General features: G+C 43.8%; 1 protein-coding gene across 3 annotated transcripts; it reads left to right on the plus strand.

Moving 5' to 3' along the window:
* Window positions 1–914: 914 nt before the first annotated feature.
* On the plus strand, window positions 915–16,721 carry TMEM79 (transmembrane protein 79). Of its 3 annotated transcripts, none has more exons than XM_060253307.1 (4): window positions 915–1,083; window positions 6,286–7,255; window positions 12,796–13,009; window positions 14,723–16,721. In XM_060253307.1, the coding sequence occupies exons 2-4, from the start codon at window positions 6,505–6,507 to the stop codon at window positions 14,934–14,936; spliced, it is 1,179 nt and encodes a 392-aa protein (XP_060109290.1). In that variant the 5' UTR covers window positions 915–1,083; window positions 6,286–6,504; the 3' UTR covers window positions 14,937–16,721. The 3 variants fall into 3 exon arrangements, with proteins under 3 accessions (XP_060109290.1, XP_060109282.1, XP_060109297.1); XM_060253299.1 differs by lacking the exon at window positions 915–1,083 and adding an exon at window positions 1,143–1,210; XM_060253314.1 differs by lacking the exon at window positions 915–1,083 and having other exon boundaries at window positions 6,284–7,255.
* The last annotated feature ends 34 nt before the right edge of the window (window positions 16,722–16,755 follow it).

Here is a 16,755-nt window from a genome sequence, read left to right on the forward strand (position 1 = left end):
TGCTCAAAGCCTGATTTCTGTAAACACACTGCAGCTATTCAGTCTTGTTATCCAAAATGCCCTAAAGGGGAGTGAGAGATGGGAGTGAAAATTTAACACGGAGTTAAAATTTGGTGCATTTTCCACAAAAAATAGCAAACCCTAGGAGCCCCAGATATCCACAGATCAATTATCCATTATACCCTATGGAGATCAGCCTCCATAGAGAATAATAGAGTGTCCAGCAGATGTTCAAACCCCACACCCCTTTCTGATAACCCTGAAGCGGGGGAGAAGACCTCCAAACCAGGGGATTCTCTGCCCCCAACTGGGGATTGACAACCCTACCTGCTGATCATATTGACTTATTCTGTGTAATGTGCCTTCAGTCCCATCAAGAAAAACTGGACTATTAACAAAACGCAAAAAAAAAACCCCTATAAAATGAACAAGAAAATAAAAAAGCAAAGAAAAAAGGGAATATATCTTAATTTTCACCTACAACTGATACAATTCAGTTCTCTATTTACTCTCGCTATAGCTACATAACAAAAAAGTTCATACTCATATAAAGTCCACCTGCTTTGCATTTCATAATGACATATTGTGGGTTTATGAAAGACCAGATGAGTTTATGGCTAATTAATTTTTTTTTTTTTAAAAGATCAATTTTCCTTCCTGTTTTTGGATTTGATGGAAGTGGTTCTCTTTAATTGCAGGCTGTGAATGCCGCAATATGTGTTGGGCTGTTATAATGCAATAAGTTTCTTCCTTTGGTTTGGATCTTGATCTTATATTCTATCTGGCTAAACCAGCGTTTCTGTTAACATAAAAAGGAAAAAAAATAACGCATTGTTTCATTTGCAAGTGAGTACATCTACATTTAAAAAAACCCAAGCCAAACCGCTTTGGGCCGCCCCTGAGTCCTGGAAGGTGGAGCCAGGCCAGCCAACCCCCCTGCTCTGTAATTCCAGCTCCACCTGGGCTGGTTGGACTGGTTTGAAAGTCCAAGGGAAAGCACAGAGAAGGCATTGCAAAAAAAAGAATTACATCTCCCAGAAGGAGCTGTACTTCAGTAACTGGATTCACTTCCTAGCGATCCGAGTAAGCTCAGTTTTGTTTCCTCAGGTGAAAAAGTGAGTCGCAAAGCAGGGAGGTGGGTTGGGAGGAGCAGATAACAGGGAGAAGGGTGTGTATCAGGCAGAGTTTATGTATACCTGTCGCCGGTTAGGTAAGATCAATTTTCTTTCTTCTATAATATTTCCTCCCTGTACTCCCCCGTCCTTGAGTTGTTTTCCCCTGTCAATTTGCTACTGACTTGACTCCTGTTCTAAACTGGCTTTGAACATTTTCTTATTTCCTGATGGTGGCTTGTTTCTTCCTCCCTTTTTTGCATTGGCTGGCCTGGTTTCTAAGCGCAGGACTTTGGCAGGGGTGAGAGTAGCTGTAAAACAATCCCTAATGAGGGAGATTAGTTTCCTCTTGCAGTATTTTCTGTGTAATCATCCTTGAAATACTACCCTGTTTACTATGTTCTTCCTCCCCAATCTGGTTTAAGCCAAATTGTAATGCTAGATATTTGTATGTGTGTGTGTGTGCCAGGCCTCAGCAATTAAAAAAGGGCTCCTTTGAATATTACAGAGCCGCCTTATAGATTGGGGACTACAGGTGTCGAGGGCATTTTCAGGCAGGTATGAACCTCTAGCATCTCTGACTTCAGGAATTCACAAATTCTAGAGTGGCAAAACAGAATGTTGTTGAAGGGTGAGAAGGCCCAGTATTTTTTTTCCTCTCGTTTATTCATCCCTACAGAAGTCCTGACTCTAGTCTTTTCCCTCCTTGTTGTTGTTGTTCAGTCGCACAGTCAAATCTGACACTCTGCGACCCCATGGACAAAGTCACGCCAGGCCCTCCTGTCTTCCACCATCCTCCGAAGTCTGCTCAAATTCTTGTTAGTTACATCAGTAACGCTGTCCAACCATCTCATCTTTTGCCATCCCCTTTTTCCTTTGCCTTCTGTCTTTCCCAGCATCAGGGTCTTCTCCAGTGAGTGCTCCCTTCTCATTTGGTGGGCTTCAGTTTCAGCATCTGACCTTCCAGAGAACAGTCAGGGTTGATTTCCCTTAGGACTGACTAATTTGATCTTCTTGCAGTCCAAACTCTCAAGATTCTTCTCCAGCACTACAGCTCATAAGCATCCATTCCCCTCCTTAGATTTAAACTATCTTCCCTCCTATCAAGCCCAGGGCAGGGAGGAGAGGGCCTCTCAGCTGCAACAGAAGTCAGGGGTGGTAAGTGGTGGGACTGGGATCTTGGCCTCAGCGCTTAAGTGGTGGGGCCAGGATGCTGTAGGCCCCGCCATAGCTATGGGCTTGCCTCCTACATTCTACATATTGCTGCTATAGGAAATGATCCCAAAGCAGGTCTACTTGGAATAGGAACCGTTTTATTCAGTGGGACTTACTTCCAGGCAAGTGTATTCAGAACTGCAGTAGAATAGCAGGGATGTAGGAGAGAGATAGACTGGGAAGTCCCTTATTTGAATCACTTTTTGGGAATGAACTAAATGGCCTCAAGCACATTAGAAAAGGGCAACAAGAATGATTAAAGGGTTGGAACACTCCCTATGAAGACAGGTTAAAACACTTGGGGCTCTTTAGCTTGGAGAAACACCGACTGAGGGGTGACATGATCAAAGTTTGCAAGATTATGCATGGGAAAGAGAAGGTAGAGGAAGAAGTTCTTTTCTCCCTTTCACACAATACAATACAAGAACACATGGACAAACAATGTGGTTAACACATGGAATTCACTGTCACAGGGGGTGGTGGTGGCTACAGGCATAGATAGCTTCAAGAGGGGATTGGATAAACATATGGAGCAGAGGTCCATCAGTTGGCCTGATCCAACATGGCTTCTCTTATGTTCTTATGATCTCAGCCTGCAATGATAGTTTTATGATAGTCTTGACCTACCTTACAAGGCTGTTGTAGGGATTATGGCTCAATTCAGATTTTGGAGCAAATCACAGTGAAGGAAGTATAACTTTGCTGGGTGCAGGGCTTTTTTTGAACAGGAACATACAGGAACGCAGTTCCAGCTGGCTTGGTGTCATGGGGTGTGGTCTGATATGTAAATGAGTTCCTACTGGGCTTTTTCTATACCCCCTGATATCAATGGTGATGTCAGGGGGTGTAGCTTAATATCCAAATGAGTTCCTGCTGGGCTTTTTTCTATTTAAAAAGCCCTGGCTGGGTGTGACATTTGAGCTGACAGAGCATGGTTTTGCTATCGATCAGCAATCCAGAATTGCAAATCATGGTCTGAGGTGAATTTACAGACAGCTGGCTGTGGTGACATGCTGGTGTCCTGTAAAGGTGCATGCAGCTGTGCAATCTGGTCTTTAGGATGTATGCAGCACTGCTTGTGGATGTGTGGTGCTTTGAAAATAAAATTACTTATTAATTTATTTCATAGCCTACCTGTCTCGCTGAAACTCAAGGGGGATTACAGGGTTAAATAGAGAGGTCCCATCCTCCTTTTAGACACTAAAGAAAACAGTAAGGAGAGGTTAATGGTAAATGAATATGAGTAAATGCAAAAACAGGTACTTAATAAGCAATGATTGGGTTAAATGTAAAAAACCAAAATTGCCTTGGAAGCACAGCAGCTTAACCCTGGGAGTCAAACATGTGGCCAGGAGGCCAAATCAGACCCCCAAGCAACTGGCTGTCATCTACTTCCTTCACCCTCCCTCTTGCTTCCTTCTGCATCAGTTTGCTTTGCCAGGCTTGCTCAATCGCACAGGAGCAACAGAGCAAAGCCTCTATTTTCTCCATGGCTGAGGCTCCTCCCTTGAAGTAGAAGGGGGGGGAGAAATGTTTTGCCAGGCTCTCTCAATCGCAGAGCAGAGCTACAGAGCCAAGTCTTTCTTCCTTCAATTGGCTATCCTTCTATTGGCTACCTCCTCCCCCTCCTGGTCCCCTGGTGGAAGGAAGGAAAGAAAGAGCCAGAGCTTCCTTTGCCAGTCCCTAGATCCCGTGGAAGAGATACAAAGAAAGCACCTTTAAGACCAATGAGTGCTAATGTTTTAAGCATGTTTTGTTGTTTTTAAAAATTCTTAATTGTGTTTGTCTGTGTGCTTTATAAAGTTTATATTTCTGTTACACACATGGTCTGGGACACACATGGTCGAGCTCGACAAGGTCTCATTTCTGTCAGATCTGGCTCTCATAACAAATGAGTTTGATGCCCCTGGGGTTACACAGTATCCCTGATCCTTCACTTTTCTGGTTAAGGGGGAAATGCTGTTCAAACAAAGTACAAAGATGAGCTAACTCCAAGTGGTAACGAGAATAATTTTAGTTACAAAAATAGAAGCACATCTTACAAGATAAATTCATGTAGGAACATTTAACTTACTGTGAACAAATTAACTTCAAAAAGGTTAACTTGCTATAGCTCCAAGCCCAGGTAAGAAAGAGAAGATAGGTCTGTATAAGATGAAACAGAAGGCAAGCAAGGGCCAAAGAAGCTCAAAATCTGATCAGAGGGTGAGACTAACTGCCAAGTATACCTGAGAGAATTCTCTTAAACCTTTCCCTCCAAGATCCTCGTGCATGCGGAGTCACAATATCCAACAGCTACAATTGTCCTTATTTCAGGCCTGTAGCTACAGGGGGGCCTGTGGGGGCCCTGCCCCCTGAATTCATGTTGGGTGCCCCACACCTTCCCTTCCCTTCCCCTGCTGCAAGGGTGAAAGATGAGAGGCCAGAGCCGATCCCTCCTTCTCCCCGCAATTTAAATTGCATGGGAGGGGTACCCAGGAAGAGGTGCTGCCCCTCCCATGGTATTTAAAGGGCCTGCAGATCAGTCAGGCACCCTGAGTCGGGCACACTGAGTCATAGCAGCAGCAGACGGGAAGGAAGATTCTAAGTGCCCCCTGACTTTTTTACATGCCCCCCAACTTTTAAAATTCTGGCTCCGGGCCTGCCTTATTTACCAAAATTCCAGTTTTTTGTTATCTCTCCTTAGTAAATTACGGTTCTTGTCTGCCTTTGGAGGATGTATTGTTCAAAGCCTTGTGAATGCAAACTGCTTTCATTGCTTCAGGGTTCAGTTCCCTCCCCAGTATCTCTGCAAGTGAAATCTCTGTCTGAGTGGATGTGTCTCGTCTTCAGACACAGCACTGATCTGCTGCATAGGTCAGTGCCTGTGCATGAATGCTAAGACGCCACACAGGGCTTTTTTTTGTAGTAGGAACTCCTTTGCATATTAAACCAATCCTCCAGGAGCTTACAAGGCTCTTAGTACAGGGCCTACTGTAAGCTCCAGGAGGATTGGCTACACCAGTGTGTGGCCTATTATGCAAAGGAGTTCTTGCTACAAAACAAGCCCTGGACTGGGTGATGAGTGCATAGCCTGTGGTTTAACACCCTGAAGTTGCTGAGGTCTCCTTTAAAGTGTAATAGCGTGTTAGCAAGCCATGTGCTTTTCTAATCTATCTTGAACAAACACCATTTTGGCTTTTAAATGAACAGAAGACCAGCTGTGGCGGAGTAGAGACTTGAGCTAAGGGAGATGTGAGCAGTGTCTTTTGGTATAGGAATGGGGTGTTGCAAATATTTCAGGTCCAGTGATTAGGACTAAGGAATAAAGGCAGGCAGAAAGACTTCTCCCTGCAGTGTGTAATGTTCCCATCTCTTCCCTCCCACAGCAGCTCCAAAAGTACCTCCAAATCCCTCAGCAATAAGATGAGAGGAACATTTTGGGCTGTTGCAGGAGAGAGGAAGCAATGTGGTGGTATGTCTGGACACAACCTGATAACTTTGCCAAAAAAAAAAAAAAAAGGTTTTAAGAGGGATTTGAAAGGCAGAGAGATGGGAGTAGCGCTACATTTGGGAAGACGTTCCTGGAGTAAGGAGTAGCACAGCAAGGGAGAATGTGTAGAGTTGCTTAAAGGAGCAGCAAACTCTTGGGCAGTTTAGCTAAAACCACCCCCACCCCCCAGATAAACATCTTCCAGCCTTAGCGATAGGCCAAGAAGGAAACATACTGGTTAAGTTTGTGTCGCTTCCACTCCAAGCTTGATGTTTGACATGTCTCTCTTAAAGATTAACCATTGACTAGAGTTCCTTTTATTTATTCTTTCATAGGCCATTGTGGGGGGAAAACATTGGCCATGTGGTTCCCTTAGTAGCGGCAAGGTTGGCTTGTCTCGGAGGTTTAGTTTACAGAATGACGATTACGTCAGTTTATGCATGTGTGTCTTTAAAGCTTGTGTATACTTTTCCATCCCTTTTGTAGAAGAAGGACTGTGCCGGAGAAAATGAGATGACCCACTAAACTTTCCGTGGATGACTACCTCTGCTTCCCAAATCTACACAGAGGTATTTTGCTCTCTTGAAGCATGTTATTTGTGAGTTAAGAAGAGATCACAGTCATGGACATCTAGCTTGATAAACTTTTGCAGCACAAGGAGTAGCCAGAGTTTGGAACAGCCCTGAAAAGGGTTGGAGGCTCATAATGGCAGCCACCAGTTCTGTTACCCCTTCTGAGGAGGTGGCATTGGTAGTTTTGGGGAAGGACTTTCCCAGGGACAAGGTGAACCAAAGTTACCCTCAAGAGCAGAGGTCTGAGGATCCTGAGGCTACCCTACGATGGAATGAGGCGTGTCACAATTCCGCTTGTGAGACTGCAGTGCTTGAAGTACCCAAGAGTGACATGAGGCCTAGTCCTGAGGGAAGCAGAGAAGATGCCAAAGTGGGGCCTGTTGTGGACGATGAAGCCTTCTACAAAGCTCCCACCCCCAGGGAGGAGGATGGGGATAGCAACGGAATGCCTGAAGTGGCAGCTCACGTCTTTGTCCCGATTGACCCCTGTTGCATTGAACACACCCCAATGGGAGATGAAAAGAAGAGGAAACAACAGGAATTCGAAGAGGAAATTGTGCTCTGCGAGAAGGAGAAGGGTGACTCGGAGAAGCAGAATTTCATCACTAGTGGGTATTCGGCACACTTTGATGACTTGCCTAGCTATGATGGAGAACGAGGCAAACCGTTCTCCGAGAGTCTACAGTGCCTACTATGCCGGAACTGTAACCCTACCAACCTGAAAGCTGTGGCCTCTATGATTGGAGCTACGATAATTTTTCCTTGCCTACTTTATGGCGCATATGTCTTCCTGCCCTTTGATGCGCCTCTGATGCCTACCATGAGTGCCCGTTTGGTTTACACACTTCGCTGTGGCGTTTTTGCCACTTTCCCAATCATTATAGGTAAGCAAAACTGTATGGTTTGGGTCTCTTCAGCAGGAAAAGGATGGTTATAAGAAAGGATGGATTTCCTGGAAGGGTCAGTAACTCAGCATCCTGTCTACTAAAAGTAGCTAGTTAGGTGCCCCAGGCAGGGGTTCATAAACAAACTATGGTGGGCTACCTCTACTCATGCATTTTACAACGAGCTCTGTTCCTCAGTCTTCATTAATGGTACAAATACATTTTCAATGATAATGTCTTAATTGTACAGTTTTGTTAAAATGGGCATGTTTAGCCTGGAGAGGAGGCGGCTGAGGTGATACAGTCACCATCTTCAAGTACTTGATGTGCTGTCATATAGAAGATGGTGCAGAATTGTTTTCTGTGGCCCCAGATGGTAGGACCAGAACCAACAGGTTGAAATTAAATCAAAAGAATTTCCAGCTCAACATTAGGAAGACCTTCCTGACCGTTAGAGCGGTTCCTCAGTGGAACAGGCTTCCTCAGGAAGTGGTGAGCTCTCCTTCCTTGGAGGTTTTTAAACAGATGGCCAACTGACAGCAATGCAGATCCTGTGAATTTAGGGGGAGGTATTTGTGAATTTCCTGCATTGTGCAGGGGGTTGAACTATATGACCTTGGAGATCCCTTCCAACTCTGATTCTATGATCTTTTGCTGGTTTTGGGGAAGCAGTGAGGTTCCTCCACTGCTCAGCCTCTCTTATGTTTGACATTTTACTTTTGTAATCTTTTGTATGCATAGAAACTAGAACCTTGCTTTATATTGGGTGTATGGAGAAGAAAGATGTGATTCTTAGTGCCCAGTATCAGAGTTTGCATTCCTGCAGATACTTTTAAGGATATTTTTTTTCCTATTAATAATCTTGTGTTATTTAGAAACGTATATTGTCCAAGTAGTCCAGCAGCTTCAGAAGCACACTTACTCCACTGTGGTGAGCTTTGTGGAAACCTGTTCTGTCAGTTTGCAGCAGAAGCCATTTTGCTCAGCAGTGACTGGCTAGCGTTTGTAACATCACAATTCCATATCCCCCCACCTGTATCCCCAGAACCATTTTACAGTGTTGTTAAAATAGACTTTCCTTGCTGGGGTGGGGAGGAGATCCTGAGGGCATATAATACTGCATTTAGAAGAACCTTAGAAGAGGGACAGTAGACCAAAGTTTGAGTTCAGTGGCACCTTTAAGACCAAAGTTTTATTCAAGGTATGAGCACGCACACAAAAGTTCATACCATGAATAAAACTTCATTGGAGTACATCTGTTGGATAAATTGGGAAGGCTAGGGAAGCAGGCACAAATGTTTAGTAAAGGGGGGACAACTTGCTTTGGGGTTTTAAGGGGACATTTCTTTTTCAAATCTTCAGCATGTGGTGGTATGGAGTAGGCACCTTGTCTCTTAAAACTGAAGGTTGTGGCACTGTATAGAACAGTGTGTGGTGAAGGACCAGCGAATTCCCACTCTGCCATGAATCTTATTGAGTGATCTCAGTTATTTAAATATTTCTGCCCTGCTTTTTTCCTGTGAATACAACTCTGTTACTAACACCAAGACTTTGGAGGGTGCCCAAATGAGCATAAGATGAGAGAGAACCATATTTCCTATTCTGAGTTCTTTGGAGAAAGGCCAGGAACAATGTGTCATAACGAAATATGCTTCTGGCGATGACCAAATAGTTACTGCTTCCTTCCCCCCCACCCAAGGAGTTCAGAGAATGTTGGTTTCACAACACCCCTGGTAAAGTATGAGAGTGAGAAGATTCCAAGTTTCTCAACTTGAGATCTAACTTACTGTAAAGCTGTATAACTGGCTGCCTTTTATGAACCAATTAGGTGATGTATAACCAACCTGATTACATCTATGTATTATGTAACCTCAGCAATGCTGCAATTGAGAGAGGCGTTCAGGACCGACTGCTTACTTCCGCTAAACGTCATTATTTTATTATACATTATAACTTGTTCCTCACCCAAAATGATAAAAATACACTGTAGGATATTAAGGATATGTAGGTGAGTCACAGCTAAAAAATAGTGGAAACATTTGTGTTAACAAGGGGAAGTGTTCTGCACATGCCCAGAAAACCTCTCAAAAGTATATGACACAGTCAGAAGCACTAAGAACACATTTTGAATCTAAGCCTTGGTTAAAAATATGTAAGTTGTGGTAATGATTGTGGCTAGGGTTGGAGTTCTAACTTCTCTGTGCCAGGAAGTTCACACAGAAGTGGGTGCCATTTTGTGGTTCCATTGCAGAGCTGCAAAAGTGAAAACTCAAACTCAAAATTACATACTCTAGGAGATGGCTACAAAGCCCAGGCAGCCCTGATGCCAAACACTGATATTTCTTAATAACCAGTCCTTTGTTTGAAATCAAAAGTAGGTTTATTATTAGAAATTCAGGAGCTGTGCCAAGGACACAAGCCTTGGGAGTAATGATGTACAAACAGTTACACAGTTGCTATATAGGATATCATCAAAGGTTACCATACAGATGCATACTTGAGTCACAGGTTCAAAGGTTACTAACCAACTATCTATTTTATTACTAAGGAATTTTAGACTGTTGGAAACATCAAACATTCTCACACTACTCTGGGAAGACATAAGTGTTGTCTGTGTGAAACTGTGGGAGGGGAGACTTGAAGGTAACATCAGCCAGGCTGTAGCATAAACATCCTAGGGTCAGATGGATTTATTACTTGCCTCTTGGCAGTAAATAGGGGGGAGGAGAGAAATGGAGAGCTGGTGACCTGCTCAGTGTCTAGAAAAATGCAGTATAGAAATGAGTGCACTTGACACCTGGGTGTCAGAACTTAAGAACTTCAAACGGATCCCATACTTGGTTACAAAGTTAGGATTTTATTGAAGAGAACTAAGCACTGGAAAAGGCAAGATAACAGTGATGGCGAGAGCCAGCACCAGCACAATTTTATACACGTAAAGCAAACATCTCACAAAGCCACAATTCACACCGTTACAGGCACATCTGTCTTCTCACCATCACTATCAGTAGAGAGGATGCCTCCCTACTCCGAAGGCCATGCTGCTCGGCTTCAAAGGGTCCCAGTGTGAGAATGTGCAGAGACATAACATAACTCATTCTACAGCCCCAAATATTTTGGATACCAGTGGGGCAAGGTTAATTACTATTCAAGCACTTTGGGTCAAGCAAGGGTTACAACATGGAGTCAGTTTGGTTCAGTAACAAAGCAGCTCTAAGCCACAGTAAGAGTACAATACAGCATTGGTCACATTATAGGGAACCAGCAGTAAAGATACAAGTTCTGACACTGGGTAGAACTTCTGAGCCGGCACTAATGTAAAAGGCAAGAAAGGAGTTGGTTTTTGGATTAAAGCTGTACAAGAAAAACATATGTGCCATCATAGTAATTACCTCATGTCTCATTTGACGGGCCAAGGTACAATTAAATGATGGACTGATTCTGCTTCTCACCCTGGTGGTGACATCCCCCGTGAGATGGGTTAGGCAAGGGGGGGCCCTATCAGGCCTGTGAGCAAATCAAAAGTAGGTTTGCAGTTTATAGAAACACACCTGAACAGCATACTCAAGATTGCTACAGAACAGACATTATCTCCAGTTTTTGATGCAATAATTCAGAACAAGAGGTGTCAGAGACTGTAGTGTTAAATAAACAAAATATTGCAAGAGTGCTAATGTTCTAAGCATGTTTTAAGTTAAAAAAAAATCTTTGTGTTTGTCTGTGTCCGCTACCTTGCATTACATTTCATGTCACAAATGTCTCGGCCCAACAAGGTCTCCAGCCATGTCAGATCCAGCCCTCATAACAAATGAGTTTGACACCTCTGGGTTAGCAGAAGACAGATCTCAGTGAGCATCATGGCTCAAATGGGGTTTTGGATTCAAGTCTGCAAGTCCAACACCCTGACCTCTCATCTGCACCTTTGATCATCCTTTAAATAGTTCAAAATATATCAACAACCTATTCCACAATGGCTGCTGTGTGTAGAGCAGCGAACAGTGTGCCGTATGAGAGGAGTCCTCATCATGTGCACTAACAGCAGCCATTGGCAATATATCTTATTCACATGAATATGTGCTGTAGCCTCCATTCCCTACTGTGAGACTAAATTCTCTGTGTCCCTGGGGAAGGAGCTGAACCCTGAAGGAAGACATGTGTAGCAACTCGCATTTTTAAACATGAAAATGGTACCCCCAAAGATAAGAACAGGGAAGGAACAGGAAATTGGGACTGTACCTAGTAGCTAGGGATAGCCAGAATATCTCTGAAAAGCGTAGTAATGCATACTTGTATTATTTATAGATACAGGTGAGCAGGGCTTTTTTTGTAGAAAAAGCCCAGCAGGAACTCATTTGCATTTTAGGCCACACCCCCTGATGTCACCATTGTTTCACACCAGGTTGCATTTAGGCCACACACCCTGATGCCAAACTAGCCAGAACTGCATTCCTGCTCAAAAAAAAGCCCTGCAGGTGAGCAGCTGTGTTGGTCTGAAGCAATAAAACAAAGTTGGAGTCTAGTAGCACCTTTAAGACCAACAAAGTTTTATTCAGGATGTACAGCAAAGGCAATAAGCATCAGAATTGGAGATTGGTATCTGTGTCACCTAATGACAATCTCCACATCTGATGTTTATTGGCTTTGCTGTTTTTTCTGTCCAGTCAACCCAAACTGATGATTATCAAACTCCAACTTTCACTATTTTGCATACTGTTTCACTGCCCACTCTCTATATATGTAGGACTGCTAATTCCATAACATGCTATTGTCTGATGAAGTGTGCATTTAGTACACGAAAGCTTACATCCTGAATAAAATTTGAAGAAGAATTGCAAATTTATATGTGCCCTTCTCTCCGAATCAGAGACTCAGAGCCGCTTACAATCTCCTTTATCTTCTCTCCCCACAACAGACACCCTGTGAGGTGGGTGGGTCTGAGAGGGCTCTCACAGCAGCTACCCTTTCAAGGACAACCTCTGAGATAGCTATTGCTAACCCAAGGTCATTCCAGCAGGTGCAAGTGGAGGAGTGGGGAATCAAACCCGGTTCTCCCAGATAAGAGTCCACGCATTTAACCACTACACCAAACTGGCTCTCCTCTCCTTTGTTGGTCTTAAAGGTGCTACTGGATTTCAATTTTATTCTGTTTTATTATTTAGGTAGGTCCCAAATTCCAGCTTTGCTTAGAGCTGAATTAGACGGTTTTTCATTTGGGTGTCAGTTCTCCAGCCAGACTTTCAGACCATCAGGCACACAGCATGCTGCTGAGATTAGGACGATGGTGGAGGCGGAAGGTGGCTTTAGCCTTCTCCTGTGCAGTTTTCCCACCCTGAAACAGTACATGTATAGCTCCCCCCACCACCACCAAGCCACCAGAAATAGGTCAAATAGTACTCCCAGATACTTACAGGTTGGGCACTGGCACAGGATTCCGGCCTTCCCTCAGCACTGAAAATATCTAGGCCCTGGTAGCTACTACAAAAAAATCACGTATTGATATTCAGATTTGCTATATTTTTTGCCTTTCCTTTCCGCTCCAGGTATGGTTGTATATGGGGTGTCCCGCCTCTGCTTCTCCTCCCTACAGCCCTTTGGGGAGCTCCGGCGGGAAGTGGAGATCCACCGTCACTATGTGTCCCAGTCAGTCCACCTCTTCATCTTGTATTTCTTCAACATCGCCGTTCTTGCCACTTACCTGCCCCAGGAAGGCCTCAAGCTCATTCCTCTGCTGACAGCCCTCTTTGCCATTTCACGGTAAGAAAACCACCCTCCCACAACTATGGCTATCTTAATAAATTCTCCTTGGTAAGGCTGGCAGGTAGCTGAGGAGATGTATCTGCTGCAAGGAGAGAAGAGTTTAATCCAGACCATTACAGTGGAGGAACTATGAGAGGAGTGTCTGTCTGACATACAATGAGGAGCAGCCAACTTTTTGTTATTTAATTTATATGCAGCTTTTCTCTCTCATGGTCCCCAAAGTGCTTCAAACATTGTTCTCTTTTTTTTTCTTCACAAACAAAACTTTGTGAGGCTGGCCTATAGCCACCCAGTGAGCTTTCACACCAGTGTTGGGATGCAGAACTGGTTCTCCTAGATGCTAGTCCAGATATCTAACCATTGTACCATGCTGAGAAGTATTGTGAAGAAGCTATCCATGAAAACAAAGATCGAGTACTTCTATAAACAAAAGACATTCTGGAAGCAGGCCTGTGACAACCAGTGTTCCCTCTAAGCTGAGTTCGTGTGAACTAGCTCACAGTTTTTTAGTGTCTGACTCACATATTTTTGTCTTAGCTCAGGAAAAATGGCCCGGAGCAAACTAATTTTTGCAGTGGTTCACAAAATTAATGCCAGTAGCTCACAAAGTAGATTTTTTTGCTCACAAGACTCCATAGCTTAGAGGGAGTATTGGTGATAAGAATCCCACAAATTGGAGAACTCATATTTTGTTCTTTTCGAGTCACAAAACCTGTTTTCACAAACTGGGTTTGTTCCTCTCTGGAGAAATAACCAGACTGGCTAAGCTGCTGGAGCACGCTGTAAAGCTACTTCTGTTGGACAGATGGAGCCATACAGGCACTCCTTCCGAAATACCCAAATAACTCTTAATGGGTAGCTCTTGTTCCTTAAAGTATTTCCCCACCATCGCCCTGACCAGGCAAGCCTGATTTCAGAAGCTAAGCAGGGGCGACTCTGGCAAGTACTTGGATGGGAGACCTCCTTGGAATACCAGAGCCTGGAGGCAGGGGCAGGTTTTATTCAGCCACCTATCTGAAGATTATCCAGGTCCCCAGTAGGGGTCAGTCACCAGAGGTTGCCATGACTTCCAGCTGCATGCATGCACACAACAATTCATTAAAACAAAACCCCCCCACACAAAATATTTCCCTACCATCTTTTTGTTCTTTGAGTATATTTTGAGGCTTGGGATTCTAATTTTATTTACTTCCATGACTGGGTTTTTAGTGTATAGCAAAATTCTTGTTCCCCAGTTAATGGCCTTAATCAAGCAAGTAATTTTGAAGTAGTAAAGCAGTGGTAAACCCCACCTCCTGCTTGAGGTATCACTAAAATGAATTAAAAGTTCCTTTTGGGGGTAAAGGCAGTTATGGAGTGTTGGCAGGGCTTTTTTTCTGGAAAAAAGGTACCAGAACTCTCAAGAAAGAAATGAAGGAGAAATACACAGGTGCCCCTCTTGAACTTTTGAACATTTTTTTGAGAATTTTATTTCCAGAAAGAGGTTCCAGAACTCTGTTCCACCACATTCCCCCAGAAAAAAAAAAAATCCCTGAGCGCTGTCATTCTTTAACCATCTCCATGCCTTTAGGGTTGCTAACTCCAGGTCAGAAAATTCCTAGGGATTTTGGGGGGGGGGGTGGAGTCTGGGGACCAGGGAATCAGTTGTATTTCCAGGAGATCTCCAGCTGCAGATTGGCAACCCTACTTTACTCTCTTTCACCCTCTCAGGCTCCTCTACTGGCTGGCCTACGCCATGGGTCGTTCTTTCCGGGGCTTTGGTTTTGGCTTGACGTTCCTACCCCTTGTCGCTATGCTCCTGTTCAACCTCTACAGCATGTTTCTCATAGATCCAGAGAATATGTTTGCCTTGGGAGACAGTGCAGAACCACCACTGGAGAAGGAGAAGCAGTTACCAGGCTCCAAGCCCAGATACTGGGGGTGAAGAGAACACAGGAAGCAAATGGGGCAGGAATGAGATGAGTGAGACACATGCTCCTTGATGGCTATTGCCTTCAGCTCGACAAAAGGCCTTGAACTTAGTCACAGAGAATACAGAAATATTACATGAAGATGGTCATGTTCTACTGCATGAATGACTGATGGGTTATTAAAATGGGTGAGGTACTTCCTTGTGTGAGCCTTAATTTGGTAAAAGGTGTAGGCTAAGATGCACCACTAATGAGAAAAAATCTCAAACAGTTTACCTCAAGAAGTAGACTGAGGTTGTGCCTCAAAATAGGTGTGTTTCTCTGCTGTTAGTTCCAAAGTTGAAATGTGGAACATTTTGCCCAGAAATTCCTGCTTTTGTAAAATGACTAACAGTGATTAGGTGATTGGGTAGCCCAGGCTTGTCTAATCTCAGAAGTAAGCAGGGTCAGCCCTGGTTAGTACTTAGATAGGAAACCAAAGCTAGGGTTGGTATGTAGATGCAGGCAAATGGCAGACTGCCTCTGAACATCTCTTGCCTTAAACAGAATCAGCATAAGTTGGCTACGACTTGATAGCAAAAACCAAAGAAAATGGTGGGGGAGCCACATACAGATCTGTCCTTTAAAAAGGCGAAGGCAAGCAGTAGGATTTCCCCAAAGTTCCAGGTGAACTGTAGACTAGAGCAGGGGTGGCCAAACTTGCTTAATGTAAGAGACGCATAGAATAAACATCAGATGTTTGGGAGCAGTAATACATGAACATCAAATGTTTGAGAGCCACAGGAAGCCCAGGGAGGGAAGGGAATAGATGGGGAGGGAGAGGTGGAAAGAAAGCAACTTTAAATGCATTCTCCAAGCTAATCCAGGCAGTGGCTTAAAGTGATTTAAAGAGAGAGATGCCTTCTGCAAGCTGGCCAACAGGGTGGTGAGGTGTGAAAGAGCCACAGTTTGGCCACCCCTGAACGAGAGCAATAACTTCCCCTGGAGGAAATAGGAGCTTTGGAGGGCAGACTCTATGGTATTACATCCCTGCTGAGCACTCTGCCATCCCCATGTAGCTCCCCCAACGCAAGCTTAATTTATTAGGTTATGAAGAAGGTAGTCCCTTCTACTAAGTTAGACCAGTGTCAATTTAGCCCAGTGTCTTTTTGGCATAGCTCCCTCAAGGCTTTTTCCTGCGCTATTGCTCAAGATACATAAAGGCCTTGTCTTTTCATGTTAAGGTTGTTCTTTATCTCACTTGCTGACTTTGGTTGCTTTGATTTGATGTAGTGCCTTCTTGAGCTTCAGGTAACCTTTGCAGAGTAAGCTCAGAGAGAGAAAGATAGCCTGATGCACCCTGCTTCAAAAAAGCAATTTGTTTTGCTACCTAAAACAATAGGAATAAACACAAGTCTTTGATCACAAATACATATTAGTGTTAGATGCCACCTTGGGCTGCATTCTCACCTAAGTACCTTTACTGTGTCCTATAGTTCATTTTGAGTCTACATTTCTTGAGGGGAGGGAGGGAGAGTTTCTCCCACAGAGGGATGTCTTCTTTTCCTCTGTTTCAGCCTGGAAAGGGAGTACACTGAAGCCAACCACTGAAGCCTTGCATATTGGCTGGCTACAGTTCAATCCCACCCCACCCCAAGACATCAGAGGAGGGCAAGCCTATAGACAGGCACCTTTCTGTCCTTTCTCCAAGAACATTTGTACTGAGTTTTACTGTCATGTAAATATATATTATGTATTTTAATTGTGTGCACTACTTTGAAATTCAATTCTGGCTGAAATTAATAAAAATACAATCTATATTTAGTTTCCAATTCTTATTCAAGTTGATGGGGA

Source organism: Heteronotia binoei, chromosome 1 (genome assembly GCF_032191835.1).
Source record: "Heteronotia binoei isolate CCM8104 ecotype False Entrance Well chromosome 1, APGP_CSIRO_Hbin_v1, whole genome shotgun sequence".
In the NCBI taxonomy this organism is placed as follows: Eukaryota; Metazoa; Chordata; class Lepidosauria; order Squamata; family Gekkonidae; genus Heteronotia; species Heteronotia binoei.

Coding starts and splice junctions, on each gene's coding strand:
- TMEM79 (XM_060253307.1), top strand. CDS start 6,505: ATGGCAGCCACCAGTTCTGTTACCCCTTCTGAGGAGGTGGCATTGGTA. Junction 7,256..12,795: donor CACTTTCCCAATCATTATAG/GTAAGCAAAACT, acceptor TTTCCGCTCCAG/GTATGGTTGTATATGGGGTG. Junction 13,010..14,722: donor GCCCTCTTTGCCATTTCACG/GTAAGAAAACCA, acceptor TCACCCTCTCAG/GCTCCTCTACTGGCTGGCCT.